General features: G+C 41.9%; 1 protein-coding gene across 3 annotated transcripts in view; it reads left to right on the top strand.

The window, feature by feature from the left end:
* Positions 1-9890: 9890 nt before the first annotated feature.
* The window catches only part of sh3gl2a (SH3 domain containing GRB2 like 2a, endophilin A1), a 37218-nt gene continuing 25350 nt past the window's right edge, over positions 9891-21758 (top strand). For 2 of the 3 annotated variants that reach the window (XM_079553863.1, XM_079553865.1), the window contains exon 1: positions 9892-10138. In XM_079553863.1, coding sequence (XP_079409989.1) covers positions 10094-10138 — 45 coding nt within the window. In that variant the 5' untranslated portion in view covers positions 9892-10093. Of the gene's footprint in view, positions 10139-21758 lie in introns of all 3 variants that reach the window. The other variant, XM_079553864.1, reaches the window with a different exon arrangement.

The following is a 21758-nucleotide window of genomic DNA, read 5'->3' as shown; positions in this document are numbered from 1 at the left end:
AGCCCTTATTGTTCATTTCTGACCAGATGCCACCTTAGAAAGAAAAACTCATGCTCTCTCTCTTCCTTCTCCTGGAGTGCATATGTGATGTACACAAGCTCATTGATCTACACTTGAACAAGTCCCTTATCCTCCTCTCGAGCAACGCGGACATGAAACGGCAGCAGATTATGGGTGGATGCGGGCCGCCGTGGGAAGCCAGGGAGCAGATAAAAAGGCCAGCCGCTCCTGGGACTATGTTTTGATGCTGTGTGATAAAGAAGAAGGCATAGGGCCAGAGGAAGGAGAAAGTTACTGGATCTGTCTGTACAGTATCCACCATCGCACTTTTTATGGTCCATTGTAGCCGTCGTGCACTCTCCTTGTTCTTTGACACCGGCTGTTTGGTCGTCCCCGCGGACAGTCCTAAGCCTTGCTCATGGCTGCTGTCTCTCTAAAGCCGTGGCCTGAGCTCCTGGGGAGAGGGGAAAAAAAGAGGAAAGTGGAGAAGTGATCTGGTCCTAATCCACCGTCTCTCATGGTAGAGAAGGGAAAAAGCAGTCCTCAACATCACCTCTGAGAGAAGCCCCTACCTGAACTCTCCTGAGGCCCGCACAATTCTCCGTGTCGAGTCTCAAACGGCTGAATAATGGTTTTGTCCTAAACCGCCTTCTTGCGCAAATTTGTCGAAGCAGTACTAGTGACACTTCAGATTTATATTATTATCTAGTATCTATTATGAAACTATATAACAATGCTGGGAAGAATTGGGTCACACTGTTAGTATATGTTGTCTAATGTGAAGTGAAAGATTTTTATCACCAATAATGTTTTAAATAGAAACCTAACTCAACATGCCTTAAAGGTGCATTAAGCAACTTATTATGCTGGAAAAAAAGTTGTATAATTCATCCTTGTAGTGACCCAGCGACTGTATGAGTGGTCATCATGGTGCCTTCATTTTCCGTCACAGTGGTCTCTACAATGCTCCAGGATCACTTGTTTTGTAGGTTTTCTGGTGAAAGGCTCCGTCAACAGTGAAAACTTTCTAAACAGTTGATCCTGGAGTGTCCTAGAGACCACGGTGATGCAAAGTAAAGGCGCCATGCTGACCACTCATACAGCCGCTTGGGCACTACAAGGTCAAATAGGCACAAATATCAACTTTTTTCCACACAAAAGGTTGCATAATGCTCCTTTAAGCTCGACATTGTTTTATCTAAAAACTTTTACGGACAGACATGGGACATGCAGTAAGATAACAATGCCTGTGTTTTTATTGTACTTTTTTTCCACATTTCACAAAGATGAAAGGAAGCTTTACATCGCATTATTTATCCACTCCATGGTAAGATATAAGATAATAGTATAGACACGGTTCCCCTGGGGTAGATTGCTGGAAAAGAGGTGCATGGAGTTGACAAAAAGAGGCAACAAAACAGGCAACAAAAAAGTGATTTAAAGGCAAAAAAAAATGGTTACAAAAAGCAATAAAACATGCAGCAACAACATGACAAAGTGAAGACAACAAAAAATCTTAAAGGGGTTTTGTGGGTTTTAGCTTTCAAATGAGGCATTACACTGGCCTGATCACTGCCATTTTCACATTCACACAGAGTGAAGTGTCTTGTCCAGGATTCGAGATCACATGACCCACTCTACCTTCTGCGCCTCCTGCTCAATATCATTATGAGGTATTGTCAAAACTGGTGCTTTGAGAAGAACATTGACTTGTAGCAGTACTAGTAGCATGATGTCTACCAAACTTACTGACTTGTGTGAAGCTTAGAGTTGTGCAGAGTTAGTGTTTCTTGGAAGACACTTTAAATGCAACCAAAGTGAAATCAGAGAAGGGGAATTAGTAATGATTGTCCTTGCTGTTATGAAATCTTTTGTTTTTCACTCCCAACATTTTTAATCCCACCTTTGTGAGCAGTGTGGAGCTCCTCAAAGCACCTCTCCACCTTGACTAACTTTAGCGAGCGCTCATTAGTGCAGCGGCTGAAGTTTGGAGGGTACGAGAGGGGCCCGTCAGATTACCCCCTGTAAAGTAGCGCACCTCAGGTAATCACAATAATGAATTCAAGCGCCCCAACCCCATCTCTCGATTCGCCTTTACTATTATTCTGCCTCCTCTTCCACAGTGGCGGGTTGAAGCGCGAAGTGCCAAACAACAAAGCCGAAGTGTTTGTTTGCATAATATTAGTGCGCAGTGGCAGGGGTCTGACTCGCGGACGGACCGGAGGCGTCCCGTGAACACAGGTGGAGCAGGGGCGAGCATCACTGGGACCAATTAGAGCGCGGAGCAGGTACATTAACATGTTTGAGTGGAGCAGGGAGATCTGCAGCTACGGTGCGCTCATGACTGCAGGACCAAAGCAAGGGGGCCTGAGAGGACATGTGTGTGGGACAAATGACCAATGGTGTACCGCTACAGGGCATTGCTTTACATTTTACTAAATTACATACAAGCAGCAGAGGTATGAGACTATTGAATCATTTATAAGTTTACCATCCCTTAAGACTTGGGTACAAGGCTCATATTGTATCTATTTTTGTTTATTTATTTATTTAATATGGACATAGCAATTAGATTAGACAAACCTGTCATGGTGTGTTTTCTGTTACCCAGTTTTGGTTTGTTTTGTTGTGTTTACTTGTTTTATTTTGACATGTTCTTTGGTCCTTGTGATTTTCTGTTTGACTTCCCTCTCGTTATTGCCTGCCCCGCCCTAATGTGTTTGACCTGTGCCCTGTTTCCTCATGTATTTCTACCCCTGTGTTTCCCTTGTTCTTTGTCAGTTCATTGTCTTTTATTTTTATTTATTGGTTTATTTGGTCGGGACAGTGCATGTTAATGAACATACATAAGTCTCATGCACGTAAACAAGCCACACCGGATTGTAGCCTTGGGCTAATTTCCATCCGTCGTCCCCTTCATGTCTTCATGTCCGAGTCTGTTTTTCAGTTGCTCCTGTTTGTATTTGGGGTCTTTGTCAGTTTCTTGTTTGGATTTTTCCACGTATTAAATCTATTTCGTTGCAGTCTGCATTTTGGGCCTTTATTTATTTTGACACCAAACTGTGACAGAACCAGATGCATTGTTTAAAGTGTTGTAGTGCATGTGCTATTTTTAAACACAATTGGTTGAAAAACAAACAGATTTAGTCATTTAAGTAACCAATGTATTTTTAAAGCACATACAGTGGGGAAAAAAACGTATTTGGTCAGTTTCCCATAGACTTTCTATTGGATTTTGGCCAAATAATAATAAACACCCCAAAAGGAAGAAACATAGTAATAATGCATTGGTTTTATGTAGCGTTTTTCTGGACACTCAAAGACGCTTTACATTGCACTGTTCACTCCATACTCGGTGGTGGTAAGCTACTATTGCAGCCACAGCTGCCTTGGGGTAGACTGACGGAAGCAAGGCAACCAGTCTGCGCCAGCGGCTCCTCCGACCACCACCAACCACTCACTACATTCGCTAGGCTAGGTCGCCCATCCAAGTCCTGCCAGGCCCTTCCCTGCTTAGCTTCCAAGGTCTGACGGGATTGGGCAGAGCAAAGACGGTATGGCCACATCTTGTGCCTCTCCAAAGACTTGACTGTAGCTTTACTGGCTGGACATCTCCAGCTCATCTCCATGGAGATGTTGACTAAAGGCAGCCAAATGTGAGGTATAAATAGGTTAGGTCTTTATCCAAATCCATTTTTTGATTACTCACTGCAAAAATATCATTTTCATTAGGAGCATGTTTTGTGTGGTTGGCAACAATATTATCCAAAATGTTACACTGTGTGCCTTTAATGACCTCCTCCTGTTGGGAATAATAATGATTCAAGCATCCTGACAATGCAAAAGGTTTCATGGTATAGAAATGGTCAACATTGATGAGAAGGGGTTCCAGGGGTTACATACAGGCTAAATCACTGTCCAAAATAACAACATGGTTCCACTGAATTGTCTTTCGATTTTGTTGCAGTATTTTTTCCAAATATTGTATATTATTTATACTTCATGGCAAATAATTAAGATTCTTTATCATACACTCATGGCTGAAATAGATCATATTTTTGCAAACAGATTGTGGAAATGTAATACTGGCGTTTTCTCATCAGCTTCTGCAAATTCAAGTTAAATCAGGACATGATCAAATTGAAAAAGATCCTGCAAGTTACTCAGTTCCTCTGATTGTCCACATGGGGGAGCCAGGTTCACTTTCTCTAAGCAAACATAGATGTCAGATCAGATTCATTTTTTCTTCGGTGTTTTGAATATACTATTCTAGCCCGTACTTGTCTAGTACTGTCTTAAACTAGATTTGTGATGCTAAAATATTTCAAACACAGAATATTTTTACTTTCCCTGATTTTCAAATAAAAAAGAAATAAATAAGTAGAACTATTGTATGTCATATCTCTAACTAAACGAAGCAGACTTTTCCTTCCCAGTTTGTTTGTGAGCTGTATTAGTAGCCCAGTTTACTTCCTGTCGAAGTTACAGAATAATTGAACTTCTGTGTAGAGTTCTTTAGAGTTCTCTGTGTAGTTCTTTAACCGTGTTATTTATTTATGGACGTATTTACTTTGTTTTGTATACAAGCAATGAAAGAGGAAACAAATTAATGAAAATGTTGCAAATGTCTGAGTTTACAATCTACTAAAGGAGGACCAAACTAATTTTGTTTTATTACCAGAACATAATGGTATAGTGCCTTTAATAGTCGACGCATGTACCTCAATGTAATTTCAAAGAGAAGCCGCTTGATGGCACCAGAGTGTTGGAAAAGAAACAAGTCCAGACTGAACAGCTTCTCCATCCTCTGAGGATTCCTTCAAGCTGTGAGGGTTTTTTCACTTGACACTTTTTCTACTATTATACATTATTATTATTATGTTTTTGCGTTCTTCTTTGCTTTACCTTGTCTGAAGATCTCGTTCATCACGTTGATAAATGATGCAAATTATTTTACTTCAGATTTGAATGCTTCTTTCCACCATATTATTGGTGAATATATGTTGTATGTATTGAAGTTGAAATGGCTGTCTTTCGTCCTTTATTTGTTGATTCCACATTTCCAGTAGATACAAAATGTTTGTATGTGTTGGTGGTGAAACGTGGGCTTTTCTCACAGTGTGTGATGGTGAGAAATACGCCCACTACCAGGCAACACAAATGGAATGGAACGCAAAAAACATTTGGTGCACAGTGTTTGTGACAAAACATAGGAAAAATGTTTTTGCCATATATTGAAACTAAACTAGATAAACTGTTGTAGTAAACCGTTTCTAGCCGGCTGGGGACTGGTTGGACATGTTCCATGGTTCATGGTGATCTCCAGATCCTAGACGTCACAAAGTGCTTAAATAAAAAACACTATTCATTGATCTCAAGTGAAATGTTGCAATATTATTAACAATACATATATTTTTTTGTAAATAAATGTCTTTGATCCTGGAAACCAAGAGGACTAGCAACCTCTATGGTGGTAGCTAGTTTGTTTCCTTAACAATAAACAACAAACAAACCTGGTGAGTCACAGTTAAGTAGTTGTTTAGTCTTCTTTTTCAACACACCAGTCAATAGTTGATTTGATATATATTGTTTTGTATTCATTTATATATCAGGGACAATGCAATCAACAATAGTTACAATTCTACTTTGCTGCTGGTGCGACGCATAAAGACCTACAACCTTGTGCTAATTCGTAGCTCATGTCCCTGATTGGTCCTTTCTACACAACTCACAATAATAAAATACAGTATTTTATTACTGCATGCAAATGAAGCCTTGTAGAGAGGAATTGTACAGTTGTTACTGGTGGAGCCTCCGGTGACTCTGTTATTGTTTTGTCTCTGTATAAATGGCTCAGATCATTGTCACATTTTGATATTAGTCTGACAGGCACAACTTGCAAAGTGTTCAAAGCTGAGCAGTTTATGTGTCTGAAGACTATTGCAGTGATAGGAGCGTATTGGCTTTTTGTCCATGATCTTTATTGCTTGGTTGTATAATGGTCCAGTACGTTTTGTGGCTGAGGGATCGGCCTGGGCCTGTGCTGTCATGTTCATTTTTGATCAATTCATTTTTGCAATCTGTGGCTCTCCACTTGATTTATATTCAATGAGGTACTTTGAGTGCCTATTTTAGGAGGAAAAACACTGTCTAAATTCAAGCCATGTACAATTATGACAGGTTGCTTATTGCATTCAGAGCACTTCAGGTCCAATCGAGTTGACTCAACTGATCCACTGCACTGGCGGTGTTGAGGAGTATTGGCATACACGTACCACCGTTACAGATGTACAACACTGGTTCTGAGTTACTGTGCTCTTTCAGTTACTCTTTTATCTGAGGATATTTAGAACACAGTTACTGTGCTAAGATCAAGGGAATATTGAGGTACTCATTCATTTTGGCATTCCTGTTTCACAGCAAGGAAGTCCTGGGTTGAATTCCTGAATGGACTTTACAATTATCTGGGTACTTTGATATCCCCATCTGAAACAAGCTCCAGCTGGTCTTTAGCTCAAGATCTGGAGAGGGAAAGGGAAAGGTCGAAGTCTTAACCTCAGTTTATTTATGCATTCGTTCATTTGTTCAATCCCAATCAAGGAAACACACTTTTCATCAACACAGGCCATTCAATTCAATAATTTCAAAAATGATAAAACAATACAGAGTGTTACATTTGAAAAAAAAAAAACATGCTTACATAACTTCCACTGTTTAAACGAGAAAAATTCCTTCTTAATACTTGTATGAAATACAACTTCAAACTTTGGCGTGTCTGTACGTCAGGTGTGTTTGCCTGTCCATAGGGTTAGGGTCCATAACTTTACATGTGTTCTCTTTTAAACAGGTCCTTCTGCTTTTCAAGCCAACAGAAGCCAACCCGAAGGGAAGACTTTCTAAAGTCAAAGCGTACACCGAAGCATAAAAGAAATGTCCTTGAAAATACTCAAAAACACATGAAATTGTGCTTTGTTTCATTTGTGAATGTTTGAGATATCCTGCATATTTGTAAACTACACAAAGCTTTTTTTCTTTCTTTCTAACGCAACGTTTTTGTCTAACAAGAATTTCCCCTTGGAGGTCAACAAAGTAATTCTGTCTGTCTATTACTTCACAGCTCAAAATGCTCAACCATCACGGTTTGTTGACAACCAGTACAAATTCATAAAAATAAAAAATAAATCAGACTTGTTCAAATCATTTCAGCACTCTAATTTCCTGCAGCTGACTAATGTCATTCTATCTGCGACTGTTTTTAACTTAGTTCCAACTTCCCTATTTGTCAGTGCACCAGCTGAAGGCTTTTGATAGTATTATCAGAACAAAAGCACTTCTGTTTGGTCTGCTTACATAACTATTGAAATGTACTGTATAAAAGCTTAGCTTAACGACAATTCAAAACGTAGGAGCTGTGAACAGTCCTGAAACAGTGCTGATTCCACTTCTGTTCTCAGCAGAATGTGCTCCGTGTGTAGTTTCCTGTATTCCAGTTATGTCTCCTTTCAACAAGCTGTGTTTTTATGTCATTGACAGAAAAACTCACTGTCGATACCATACACTTTCAGCATCAAGCACTTATCATCTGCATAAAAGTAACTAGCTGATATACAGAAGAGAATAAAGAGAACTGGGACTTGCTCATGAGTCATGGCCCTTATGTACAGGATGGTTGCACAGCAACAGCTGTGGAAATTCTGTGTGTGTTCATATGTCACGTGTCAATGTCCAATGAAGACGTGAAATAATGAAAATCATGAAAAAAAAGAATCAGGGAAAAGTCTTTTTTGTGTTAACTATGGTTGGTGTAAAATAGTTTAACATGTCATATTTACAAAAAGGTCCTTTTCTTGCTTTCTGGCCTTGTCTCAGCCTCTGCATAGTGCAGACTTCAGCCAGCTCTGTGCTGCAAACGTTCTCCTTCAGCCGTTGATTCTTCAACTTAGTTTGAGCCGTCATGACTTTCTTTTTCTCTCTGAAAAAAGCACAACATCACATTGTGTTTTCTGCACAGTTATTTCAAAGACATGTATATTTCCAGAAATGTTTGTGGGAGTTTGCTGCCAAAAGAATGTTATGGCTCTTCTCCTATTCCTGTCACTAACATTAACCATAACCCTGTCACTAACCTTAACCATAACCCTGTCACTAACATTAACCATAACCCTGTCACTAACCTTAACCATAACCCTGTCACTAACCTTAACCAAAACCCTGTCACTAACATTAACCATAAAACTAGCGATTCATTAAAGTAAAATATTAACATAATGAAGCCAACTGAAAGGCTTTGGAGAGTGGACAGTGAAACTGTACTTGGCCGTTGCTTTCGGCTGAATTTGATTGGAAATAGAAATGAGGCCCAGGCATCTGGTCTCAGATTTTCCTCTTGAATATCAACAGTACGACCTCAGAACGTTCCAACCGAATAAAGTTGTATGCAGCTAATGCTACAACAGTTAACAGCTAAAAAGAGCTTTTTGCCTGGAACGCAGCATAAAAGGTTAGTGCTTGATAATCTGCTCTGGACGCTGTAAAAACTCTAGACTTCGTTACACACATTGCACAGTCAAGTCAAGTTGAGCCAAAATCAGCTTCTTCTGAATGTTTTGACATATTCTTACATTTAAAAATTCAGCTGAATATCCAGTAGAAATGAAGTATTTAGAAGAACATGTAGCATTCAATATGACCAGACGTCCCGAAATCCAGGCTTTTGTCCCAGAGATTCTGAATTTATTTTGTATTCATTTTTTTTATGACAATATAACAGAATATGTTTCAAAATACATTTTAAGGCAAAGATCTGGTATTCTTTTACAAAACACATGTTTAAAGTATTCTCCCCACTCTCTGCCTTGGTAAAAATCCTGAGGCTTCATCTACTATTAGATGTCAATAAAGGACAGGTGCTCCTTTGGGTGCTGTACTGTAAATGCCACGCTGACATCGAAGGAGGCACTTTCTGTCTGTGCCGTGTGGGATCTTGGGGCTCAACAAACACGATTAATTATAGGCCTTTAGTGTTTGTTGAGCCTCAAGATCGTGCCAAGTTTCACACCTTGAAAAGCATGCAGTGAATAATTTGAATTACACTTCACAAAATATGAAAATGTACTGTATCACTATGGAGTTGGGCTCTTTTTTTTTTTAATAACAAATAGGCTAGTTAAGATCAAATGTACCATGAAAATAGTCTATTTTATCTCACATCTCATGCTTTAGTTTGTGAGTCTAACCTAGTTTGGCTTTTTGTTAAACAACATACTTTGGTTCGTACATGATGAAGTCAATACAGACTGACAGAAGCTTGGGTGCCAATCTGCGGCATCAGCCCTTCACCAACCACTCACTCTCACAGGCCGTGTAGATGAAGCGCCTTGCCCAAAGACACAACAACACTATAAACTGGCCATGGTTTGAACTGCCAATTTTCCGGTTATAGATGACCGCTTCGTAACCAGAGCCTTTGTTGCATATTTTTTTTGCAATGAAATATGAGCAGTAGTTACACTTTGGGAACAATAAAACATGAATTACGTAAATAAATTAATTAATTAGTAGCCAGCTTTTTTTCCCTTTTTTTTTCCTTTGCTATTTCAAGTTCTCCAGGAGCTATTTCTTAGAAGGCGCTGTCCATGGTGCTGGAGCTCCCCTTGTAATCCTTAAGCCACACAGAACAGTCAGTGCGCCCTTTTTACTTTCTTTCACTCACAAATGCACACTGTATTATTTTGTTTACCCAGCATGAACAGCTAAAACCCACACATATTTGTTTGACAGACTATCACACGACGATTGCGTAAAAGTGCGTTTCTCTGGCGAATGGGGGGGGGGCGGCGGTTTCTTTAACGCAAGCTACGTCATCACGGTTTAGCCATGTGCCCGTGACATCCAATAACCGGAGCTCAGCTTTAGTCAGCCTCTTTTGCTCACAGGAGATCCCTCGGGTTGTCACCAGCGTATACTTGAGGTTATCCACGGCGCGCCGCAACATCCACCACCCCTAGCAGCACCGTTAGTACCGTGACCATCTACTTCAGTCGACGATCACCCATCGGACCACTTAGGACCGCACCACCACCGCGTAGCCAACATGTCCGTAGCGGGGCTGAAGAAGCAATTCCACAAAGCCACTCAGGTAGGACAGCCCCCATTACTCTACTCTTTGTTAATGCGCTTTATGTCGGTCGTAAAATGCACGGCAGCGTGGGCTTTCGCGCTGCTCTTTCCATCTCCGATCGTACTCCTCCATTACGGTGCTCAGATTTGGACTTGTCGTAAATCTGGCGTGGTGCAACACTGCGCAAAAATATATTATTCACGCAGCGTCTATTCATTCTACTCATGCGTGCCAAACGTATCGTGTTTGTTTATGGGCAGTGTGTGACGCTGCTCTGTGCGTGTAGTAAGGCACGAGGGGCATCAGCTCCTTCCCGTACCCTTCAGATGACATTCCGTACACCGGGGAGGGATGCGAGCACAGCCCTATAGCAGCTTGCCATCGGAATGCGCAGTTTGTAGCCAGCTCCCGGTTTAAATCACCGTGTGTGCGTTTCAGCCAACCACACCACACTGGGAACTCCGACGCGGTGGTTATGCAATCGTGAATCGCGCCTTGGCGGAAATCCGCTCTTTCCATCGGCACGCCACGACCTCGGCGCCCTCTAAACGCTTTTATTCCTCTCCAGCGAGCGCCCTCATTGATCCGTTAACATCTGCATGATGTACCCACGTTCCCTGCGCCAGACTGGGACAGCTTTGCCCCGGTCTGCAATGGGCACTGGTTTAGGTCTGCCCGGGGCATTTGCTTCTGCATGGAGCTCAGTGGTTGCAGGCTCAGTCTTTACTATCAAGTAGCCTGCTGCGTTTTAGCTAGGCTATGTGAGGATAAACAGTTTTACATTTCATCTCAGTGTGCTAAGAATGGTGATATAATGTGTCCATACATATGCTATTATCTGTGGATCTAGTATTAACCTTACCAGAACAGTTCACTATCACTGTTGATTTGAGGCCCCAGCTATACCGCACTTGTTTCTTCATTTAGTTGATACTGTGTCGTCATGGGTTGAGTTTATACTTCGATTTAAGAGTGAGATGTAGCCTCTAATCAATCCAGTCCAGTTGACACAATGTGAAAATCTCTACACCATTGATTTTGGGTTGTATTGTCAGCTGTGAATAAAAGGTTTGACAAGTTGTGACGAAGCACAACCAGACAACCTCTGTTCCCTTTATGGGTTTGTTCCATTTATTGCCCTAAAAATCAATGTTGTGATGTTTGAGTCCAGCCTTTGTGCACTGGCTTGATACTTCCTCTGACTGTTCCGATGTTTGTGTGATCAGAAGTTTGGTGAAACGTCTTGGGCAGCATTAAAATGGAATATTCAACAAAGCACTGAAACAACCGCGCCGTCGCTTTGGTAAAGTAATGGTCAAGTCATTTCCATTGTGGAGAATGAAGATTTTAGTTTCATTTAAACTTTCCAAATACTGCATCCTAAGGACCCTTAGTCACATCGCGCTTATAATGTGTGTTGTATGTGAGCAGTTGTCCAGCACATAAGAGGAGATAATGGCTCGGAGGGGCACTAATGACAGTGCACTGGTTGAAGGTCAAGATCTTCAGACGTCAAACTGTTGATTGCATGTTTGTGTGACTTGTGTGAGTCAGACGACGGCACTAAATATAACATCATGCTGCTATGTATTAACTGGCAATTAGACAGGCAATCATCAAATTGACCTTTGGATCTTTTATGAACACTCTAGAACTGAGTCTATGCTAACCGCAGAAAGACCTCTTGAATCCATCTGCTGCTAAATGGTCATTTTGCATTTGAAATATTATGAACAAAGGTGAATTTATTTTATTGGCTGTGGAAGCACCTGGTCGTTCATGAACACTGCTAGGCCAGTGTACAAACGCTTGCATTACCAGTACCTGCAGGTCCTTGGTGAGTGCATACCTCCACTCAAGCACCAAAGGAACCAAAGGAACCAAATTCCTGATGGGTGAAACAACTGTTGGACAGTCAGTTTTCACCCACTCACCCACTGAACAGAAAACAAGTTATTTTAAAATGAGAACATTGTTGCCAAATGTGGTCTTGGTGGACAATGGGGAAACTTTTGCTACTTTTTTTTTAACGGTTATGACATATTGCAGTGTTAGAAAATACAGCTACAAGATGGAGCTCATAGACACAGGCCTCATTCAATCAGAAAAAAAGCGTAAACAACCACTTGCATAGGTTGAGCATATTATGCAATCCCCTTTTCACACCGTGAATTGCAGGTGAATTGCTGCTAATACCTTTGTCATACTTTAACAATGTGACGAATTACAGGTGCAGCAGTTAATGTTTGATCAAGCCACCGGACTGATTGTGTTAAATGCGGGTGATGGCTTTGATTGGCACCTATTTGTGCGGCTCTATTTCACCGCTGATGAACGGCGCCGGCACATTTGTATCTGTAGATAAGGTGTAAAGAGGTGTAAAGAGGTGTGATTGGTGCGAATACGCTGTGGATATGTCTGCTTTTCCGCATCCCCTGCACAAGTCCCTTGGCGTTTCTGTCAGCTCTAGGCTCCGTTATCGCTCTGTTTTGGCCCCCCACACGGTCTAAGATACTCCCAGTGGCAGAGCGACAGAAGGCCCCCCCTGATCTCTCTGCTCCCCTGCCACCTTCCGCTAATCCCAACCCAGACGTCCCCAGCAGACATGGCAATCTGGCTATTTAAAACAAGACATGCTGCTATTATAGTTTAGCCAGAACCACCTCATTACATAAGGGAAGGGGTTCATGAGATCAAAGTTGAAGACTCACAAAACAAGGGTATAAAGTTATGTATTTCATTGATTGTATCTATTTTTTCTTCTTCATAAAACTAGCTCACCATGCCCTTTCCAAAAAGCTGTAGTTGTAGTTGGTGACTGCATTCCATGAGCCCTACATACACCAGCATGACGACCCTATATTGATTTTCCGCTTTATCAACAAACATGATCATCTGCTCAAATGCTAATGATGTGTTGGTGCCCAAACAGATTCCCTGACCTCTGACTTCTCGCTCGTCATGAATCTTTTAGTCCATTGTCCAGTGCATTAGCTAAATGAGCACCAACACAGCTTTTATGCAGACGGGGACAGATCAGACTGATCCCAAAAACGCTGCATTAGCTTTATAGTGCAATGCGTCTGTAATTGCTAATTAGCACTGCAGCTTTGTCTGAAACATCTTAGCTTCTGCCCATGTGCGAGATAAAGAAAGTAGCTTAGGCATCGTTTAAAAAAAAATATATATATTATTCTTTCTTTCCAGAGCAGGCTTTACGGTATCTGCAGTTGTTTTGGGATATAATGGTCCATAAATGACAGAATGCTTTGAACTTTGCGGGGGTTTTACGAGTTCCACACACGTCCAGCCCCCTCACACACACACACGTAGCAAGGGGATAATTCATTTCTCACTCTGACAATGACATCTCTCCCTCGCTCTCTGTCCCTCAGCCAAGGACAGAGTGGGTCGTAGTGCGGCATTAATAACAGGGGCCATTTTGAACGGCGGGGGGAAGCCGGGCGTAAAGTGTGGCCCGGCTCGAAATTGCTTTATTTAATTTATGCCTTTGAATAGTATTAGCCTGTGCAGATTGTAAGGGGCTATGGTGTGAAATTTGATTTTTTTTTTAAACGTAAGGCATGATACCGACTGACCAGAATTGTAAAATAGTGAGGGCAGGTTTTCCAAATGGAGGTGTGATGAACCTCTTTTTTGGAGCGGCAGTTTGTTATTGGCAGGACTTTTCACGTATATCACAGTCCAACTTTATAAAAATCTCCTATTGTGAAAAAAGTGTGTTGTGATTCATGTTTTAAGGGCAATATTCAATCCACAGTGCATAATTTAAACATTTTAGAGCTTTGTCCAGCTTTAATCTGGACTTTTGGAATAGATGGCCTAAATAATTGCAGATTGCTGAATGTAGACACTTGTTTCCATGCTGTATTAACCTCTTAACTTAGTGCATTTTCTCCAGTTCAGCTTTACCCAAATCCACAGCCTGTAGTTTAGTTTAGCTTATTATACACAGACACGGGGAGAACAAACTCCACACAGAAAGGCCCCGTCCAGGTGGGAATCGAACCGTGCATTTGAAAGATAAGACCTACAAAATCTAAATTGATCTTTTTTCCTCGCATTGCTGTCACTTTTTGACATTTTTTTAGGATCCCTTTCTGTCACTTTTCCATTGCTTTTTTTTTTTGACACTTTTTCCAAGAAGCTTTGTGATCTGCAGAAAATGTGCCTGTTTCCGGTGGGACTTAAGAGGTTGATCATTATCTCAAACTATAATTGAGTAATAATGTTTTTCTTTGTGTAAAATCACTCTGCAGTTCCTGTTTCATTGATTGAGCGGGGTCGGCCCGTAGTAACTATATAAGTCAGTGCTATAGGAGTACCGCAGTAGGAATACTCGCGCTATAGGAATACTTATTGTCACTGTGAGACGGTTTTCAGCGAGCGTGCGTGCAAAAGCTGGCGGAAGATTTCTTTTCATCTCGGTGGGCTGCCATGTGTTTGCTGAAGGAACACACACGCATGTTCAATACAGAGTTGGGGAGCGAGAGCTGGGATGGAGAGGGGGGAGCGGTTGGCAGAGAACTTGAGAAAATGTGCCAATGTGGCTGAAAACGGAGAAGGAACAGAAAGGCGAGAGTCTACGGGGATCTTGGTTTTTGAGCTTTTTTCCGGAATAAATGATTTGCTCGCTCTGTGTCGCTGTCAAAAAAAAAAGAGGTGGAGAATTGCCTTGAGCTGGATGTAAATGTGTATCTTTTTTATGCTCGTATTTATTTCGTCATGTCATGATCTAGCATTAATCCGGGCGTGCCTTGTGCAGGATTAGTAGATTGTAACAGAGATTAATTTACAATCACCTCCCTGTGAAGTTCATACACAACATATAGAGCGTTGTGGTGAACGTACTTGCACTACCAATAAGAATCGTTGTAACATTGTAGTCGCCAGCTTGTAGTTGTGTAAATCACCAGGAATGTAATTACGAAAACACATTAGTCCGGTTCAGTTTGAGAATGCGCTGCCATGTATTCCTGTTCAGACTGAAGCCGTGCTGTGTAATTTCACCATCCACATTTGCATAATTAAGAATAGCCGTATTAAAATGGACGAGCTATCCTTCACGTGGAGAGTAATCCTCCATTTGACAGTCAGTCCTGGTCCGACAGGAGGTTTCCCCTGGCAGTGCCCTGAATACTAATGTCTGTACTGTACCAGACCGTCCTTCTGTGCAGCTCCTGCCCCGATATTGATTTAGACTGTGATTTATCTGCATGGGAAGATTTCAGTGAGATTTCGTCATTGAAAGATTCGCAGTTCAATTTTGGGGTGCCACTGTCAGAAAGCCGTCAGGTATCTTCTTCTTTTTTGTTTATGTTTTTTGTTTAAATGTAAAAATGCATTTTAGAACCAGTTTGTAGAGGTGTACAGGGTTAGCAGCTTTTTTTGTGTTTTGAGAGGACACTATGCTACCTTATAATTAAAGCTGCAGATTTTCAAATTTTGCCCATTAAAGTTGCAATTTAAAGTGATAATTGTTCACCTGGGCCTGCAGTTTGAATAATTATATTTTTTTTCTAAAGTCCCTCCCTTTGCTGATATCAGCAACTGATCAGAATCTCCGGCGCCGGTAACTTTGATCAATGAGACGAGCTTTCCTGTGAGCGTGCCTGTCAATCACGTGCACAGTGAACAAGGAGGGGCTTTCAGGTCCAATCAGGAGGTTGGGGGAGGAGCTTGATTGTTTGATTGATTGTTGATTCCTCATTTTACTATGTTGCAAGTCACTCCAAACCATCCATAGCCTCAGCCTGAGAGCATGAGATAAAAGATAAAAGAAAAAAGCAGGAGAAAGAGGCGTTCCTGGAGGACTAAGGAGCGTGTGGGGGTGAGGGGTGGGGGCGGCTATGGGTCTGTGATTGACAGGCCTGAGTCACCATACAGGTAAACGGCCCTCTCCCTCCCCCGCTCCCCCTTACTGGGCCAGGGCCATGTGTGGGAGCGCTTCATTGGAGTGTTTGTGCTGCAGGGCAAGTGATATCAGATTTCCCCAGTAACATCAGACTTTACGCCTTCTCCAACAGCCCTAGGCGAGGGTTCAACTCCAGGGGCACGCCTCGCTCCAGCTGCCCTGGAATGACCCCCCGACCCAATGGCCACTCAGTCCTGCCCCTATATATGCTCGTGCCCACGCAGTTTGTTGGTGCCATCATTGGCGAGGAGGGCGCAACCATCCACAACATCACCAAGCAAAAAATAAAAATACAGAAAATTCAAAAATCAAATGCAGAACAGACATTTACCATTTGATGTTGCCTGTATTACATAATTGAGGCCCAAATCTGAGATATGTAAATAAGCCAATGCTGCGTGAGTAAAAAATGCATAAATTACTTTGCTGTTGATCCACCTTTGCACGTGCTACTTGCTTTGCACATGAGCAAATGCTTGGAAAATTACCCCCATAATGTACGCTTTATATACTTACACGTTTATGTGGTGTAGCCCAGTCAGCGTCTCAGCCCTAACAAAACAAACACAAAAAGATTGTAAATCTGCCATCTTGTTTTTCACATTACAAATTCTGCCTGAGAATGTGACACCTTTTTCCTTCATCGATCAAAACATACAGCACATTCTTGCTCAATGTAGCACAAGGGGACAGTCCTTTCTCTTTCTCGATGCTTTTCAAATGTGGATGATAAAACGTGACCGCTTGTCAATGGACGGCATCGGGGTCAGTGCATGTGTCTCGACACCTGCGGGGCTCAGGGGCACCAGATTGAGAGTGTGTGAGTCATCGGCACGGGCCATTCTGCAGTGCAGCGTAAAGAAGAGACCCAGCTGGGAGGGAGCAGATGGGGAGGAGGGAGAGAGGAGAGATAAGGAAAAAGGCAGGGGAGAGGAGGAGATAAGGGGCGAGGGATGAGTAGGTAGATCGGTGCAAAGCAAAGTGCAGTGGAGGAGGAGGAGCTGTGCCAGGAAGAAATGCAGGGGTTATACTACAGTGCAGCGCTATAGCTTTCAAGATTGGGCTCTAGCATTTGCTCATGAACCAGAAGGCGGCTATTCAAAGCACATACTGTCATCTGATCCATGGTTATTAGACTTTTCGCTGATAATTCCTCCAGTTATAGTAATCCCGCTGGTCGTGACAGGGAAGGCAATGTGAAGGTTATTCTTTTGCGCTATGGAAAATAATTATCTTCCCTTTTAAAACTGTGCAATATCACTTTCACAGAAAACGTCTTTGATGTTATTAAATTGGCACATTCTTTAAGTCGGCAGACATTCAAACATATCACGATGCAATGTAATATTCCCGTCATATGCCCAGTTCAATTCTGCATAGAGGATTTATTTGCAATGCTATTCCCCCTGTGTATTAATTTTAATTTTAAAAAGTGCCTTGTTTGGCTACCTAATCGTGCTTGGTGTTATTCTCTGTTTGCTGATGAAATAATTATAGCTCTCCTAGCGCGTCATTGTTGTCATGCTATAATTAAATATAAGCCTATTGTACAGTGCTGGATCATTGACTTCTAACATCCAATGTGAAGAGGGGCTGTAAACATGTCTAATTGTGGTGGAAAAGCTTGCTTATTGCGTCACATTAGTCAGCTGCACCATGGCTGTCGAATGATTCATGCTTCTGCCAGAGGCCAATGTCATGATGACTGTTTACAGAGAGAGGCATGTATGTGGCAGACTCATGTGGTACAGAACAGTTTCCACTTTGACTCATGGAAGGGATCTTCTCGAATAGATATCTTCTTTTTTATTAATCATGTAAATCATTCCTGGTTCAGCATTGCGGCAAATGAGTTAAAGCACTGGAGAGAGGCCAGCAGTGTCTGCCATTATTTTATTAGTGGATGTCCACTTAACTCTTATGGGCTTTTTGGACAACAGTAAAATGTAATTACTGCGACTGCAAGTTGATGCGGTCAATGTGAAGTTGGATGAATCTGGACATTCAAAACTAATTAAGTAATGCTTCAATATTTTAAGTTTTCGCTGAGTACTAAGAGGTATAATGCCTTTATTAATGTTGCAGTATCTGATCAACTTTGTGAACTCTTGTCCTTTTTTTATATATATATATATATATATATATATATATATATATATATTGTTACACAATTACTCTTCTGTTCAGGCTCATGGAAGGTTATCTGTGACTATAGCTTCACCTCCATATGTGATAACAAAATTGATTACAAATAAAGATGCTGTATGTGTCAGTCCCAACCGTGACTCTGGCTTAAAAAGAAGAACAAATTTAACTTCATCCAAGTTTTATAACGCGAGTGGCAGATTCCTGATGAGTTTGTGTAGTGTCGCTGTAATTCTGTCTGAGCCCTCAACATGCACATCATCTATGGCCATATTTATCCTCACAAGGCCAGTGTCTGAGTCACGAGCTCTTCACTCTGGTCGCTGACCCGTTCTCTGTGACGTGAGATGTGCCATAATAAGGTTTGTACTGATGCAACGTATACGCAAAAGCTTATGCATCAATCACGCGCCGCTTTAACGCCGTGCGTTATGAAAAGCTTGAAGTTTGCAGTAATGGAAAGGTCTTGGGTCTATTTGCTTGCGTTTCCCAGTGTATAGGGAAAGTAATCAAATTCAAGTGGGTGAATGACATTTAAGGTTGCCAAGGGTAACATCAGTCCATAGTGAATATGGTTTATTGCCATAAGACGATTAGCATGAGCATATGATAAGGTGAAGATTTTTCTTTTTTTTTTGTACCCCTATAATTGTCCTACTTAGAATCAAATGATCAAAGGAACAGGCCACTGTTTTTTCATACTGAGATATGTTCTTACCTGAGCTTAGACGAGTTGATGCGTATCAAGTTGTCCTTCCTTTAAGTTTAAAAAGAAGGACGACTAATTATGTTTTTGTAACATAAGAATAGATCCATTTTAAAGTAGGGTTGTCATAAAGGCCTCATGGAAGACCTAGGACACGCTGGTGGGACTATGTCTCCGAGCTGGCCTGGTGTCGCCTCGGGGTCCCCCCAGAACAGCTGGAGGAGGTGTGTGTGGATCGGGAAGTTTGGGCATCTCTGCTGAGACTGCTGCCCCCGCGACCCGGCCCCGGATAAAGCGGAAGAAAATGGATTGATGGATGGATGGATGGATGGATGGGTTGTCATAAAACTATTGTCACCCAGATAACTAGAGACTCATTGCTGTCTTTTTCCACATTAATCTGGTTCCTTTCCTTTCTTACTTAATGAAATAATCTGAAATGAAAGTGGAAGGAAGTATTGATATTGTGTCACAAGACACAATGCAAAATCAATATTTTGGCACATCCCCTGTCCGTACATCCTGGGCCTCTTCCTACCCCTGCTGCTGTGGTCAGTGTGGCAGTGCTGCACTAAACCCATTATCAGTCTCTACACAGAGGCATCAGACACAGAGATGACCAAACACTCTGAGGGCACATATGCTGATATTCATTCATTCCTTTCCCTGAACCACTCCTTTTTTTTTCCCTTTCCCACTTCCTCCTCCAACTCTCCTGCTGTTTCCCCGCATCAATATTCAGGCCGCAGTTGATGTTTTATTCAAGGCTGCTGTATTGTATATTCTAGGCGTTGCACTCAGCAGAAGAAGTGGTCCATCGCTTGGAGCTCAAAACACGATTTGGTTTTGGACATAGACGCGCCATACCCTGCAGCACACCACTGCCTTCCACCAGCCCAGGACCTCGCTCTCTCCACAATGCGGGACAGGGCCTTTGAGGCAGTGGCCCCCTCGCCTCTGGAACTCCCTCCCAGAGACTTAAGAAAAGAGGTTGATAAACAAAACAGAAACTCCCCTGGTGTTGATCCCCCACTGCATCATTAAAGCCATTTTCCCGGTAATAAATCTGAGTGCCTTTCTCATGGACACATAGGTCAAATGATTATTAGGGAGGTCTTTATTACAGGCCACAGTGCGTTTGTGGGAGATATGTCCTTATTTTTGATTACAACACGGAAGGACAACGCAGGCTAATGCGGTGATAGAGATTGTTTATGGCTGGCTAGACCTTGAGGAGCTCCTATGTTTCGGTAATAGCAAAAGGTCACTGTCGCAGTCAGAGGTGAGACATGGTTCTGTGTTTGCAGAAGACAATTGGGAGGCACAGCTGAGTAGGGCTGACAGTTTAAGGCTATACATACAAAAACTGGATCAGTGGATTTGGTGGCTCGTCTGGTTGAACATGAAACAGCCATTCTCCAATCTCGGCGTCTATGATGGGACGTCAAACGCATTTCAATTAAAAAAACAAACATAAACTGACTGGGTGAATATAGGCTGGCAGCTTAATTAGTTTTTGTTTCTTCATTATCACTTGCATCTCATTGCGTTGCATCATTTACAGATGCTTCGTAAGTCTGATCAAAGGAACAACAACAACAACAGCTCGTGTATAAATAGACAGAGCAGCTGCAGGCACAGGTGTCCTATCATCCTGATGTTCACCAGGAGGACGTGTTTGGCAGGGATTGGGATGGTGACCTGTTCAGCTATTTGCATGAGCATTCAAGGTTGTTGTTTTTTTGGGGGGTTTTATTTCATTTTGTACACACATCTCCAGAAAACACTATTGACAATCATAATATTATTACTGTGCGGCGCGCCCTACAGCCACAGCTCTCCAGGGGTCGACTGACCGAAGTGTACGCCTATCTGCGCCACTACATTCACAGTTCACTACATCCACTCTATCTCAACAAAGCATAAACCTGTCACATTAATGAAAATAAGTTGTCCAAATCTGCTGAGTCACTCTGCTTTCTGTAAACTGCATTAAGTGAAGTCTTGGCCAGTGAGTGAGCGTGTAGTCTTTAAGTAGGAATAAAGGAAGCCAAGTTTATAAAGTGATGTTTTAAAGGGCAAACAGAGGAGGATGCAGTCTGTTCCCAATTTGGCCGAGAGTACAGTGCGTGCTGCATGTTCTGCCTTGTGGGAGATGAAACCCTGAAATTCAGATGGCGACAGCATAGCTTTAGGACAGAGGCTTGTTGTGTCCTGTTAGTTCAGGATGGCTGTGCGTGGTATATTTATTTTCATGCACATCATTTGTCGAAATTGTTTTGTTATTATAGGTTTGGGTAATCAACGTTCAACTGTTTAGACGCCTAGAAACAAGATTTGAATGGATGTGATTCTCCACAAAACATAAAGGGTCACACACTCTAATTTCACTGTGGCTAGTTTCAATAAGCTCCTGCAATGCCAAAAGATCCGGTGCTGCGTTCATTTTTCACCAAGATCTTATACTGATGATGGGAGAGTGTGACCACTGAAAAGCCTTGTCCAGCACATCCCAGAGATTCTCAGTGGGTTTAAGATCTCTGTGGCGGCCAATCCATGTCTGAAAATTAGGCATTATGCTCCCTGTTTTACAATGTGAGCCCGATGGATCAAGGTTTTGTCATCTTGGAATGAGTGTCAGAGTAACAACATTGTCTCATTAAGTCCCCCATTACCTTTTTAGTGTCAGGAAAAGAAATATGTGTATAAGGGATGCCACACTGGCTATTTTTGTAAATATAATTGCTGACTTTGTACAGCGTGTTAGGACTTTTTTGTTTTGTATTTCAGGACCTTGGACAGCATTAGTGAAAAATCAGGTACCTTGAAAAACCAACTAACCTTGGACGTCC

Source organism: Gobius niger, assembly GCF_951799975.1.
Source record: "Gobius niger genome assembly, chromosome: 3".
Classification (NCBI taxonomy): domain Eukaryota; kingdom Metazoa; phylum Chordata; class Actinopteri; order Gobiiformes; family Gobiidae; genus Gobius; species Gobius niger.
Note: the sequence above shows the minus strand (reverse complement) of the source record. Positions and strands in the feature narration are given on the sequence as shown.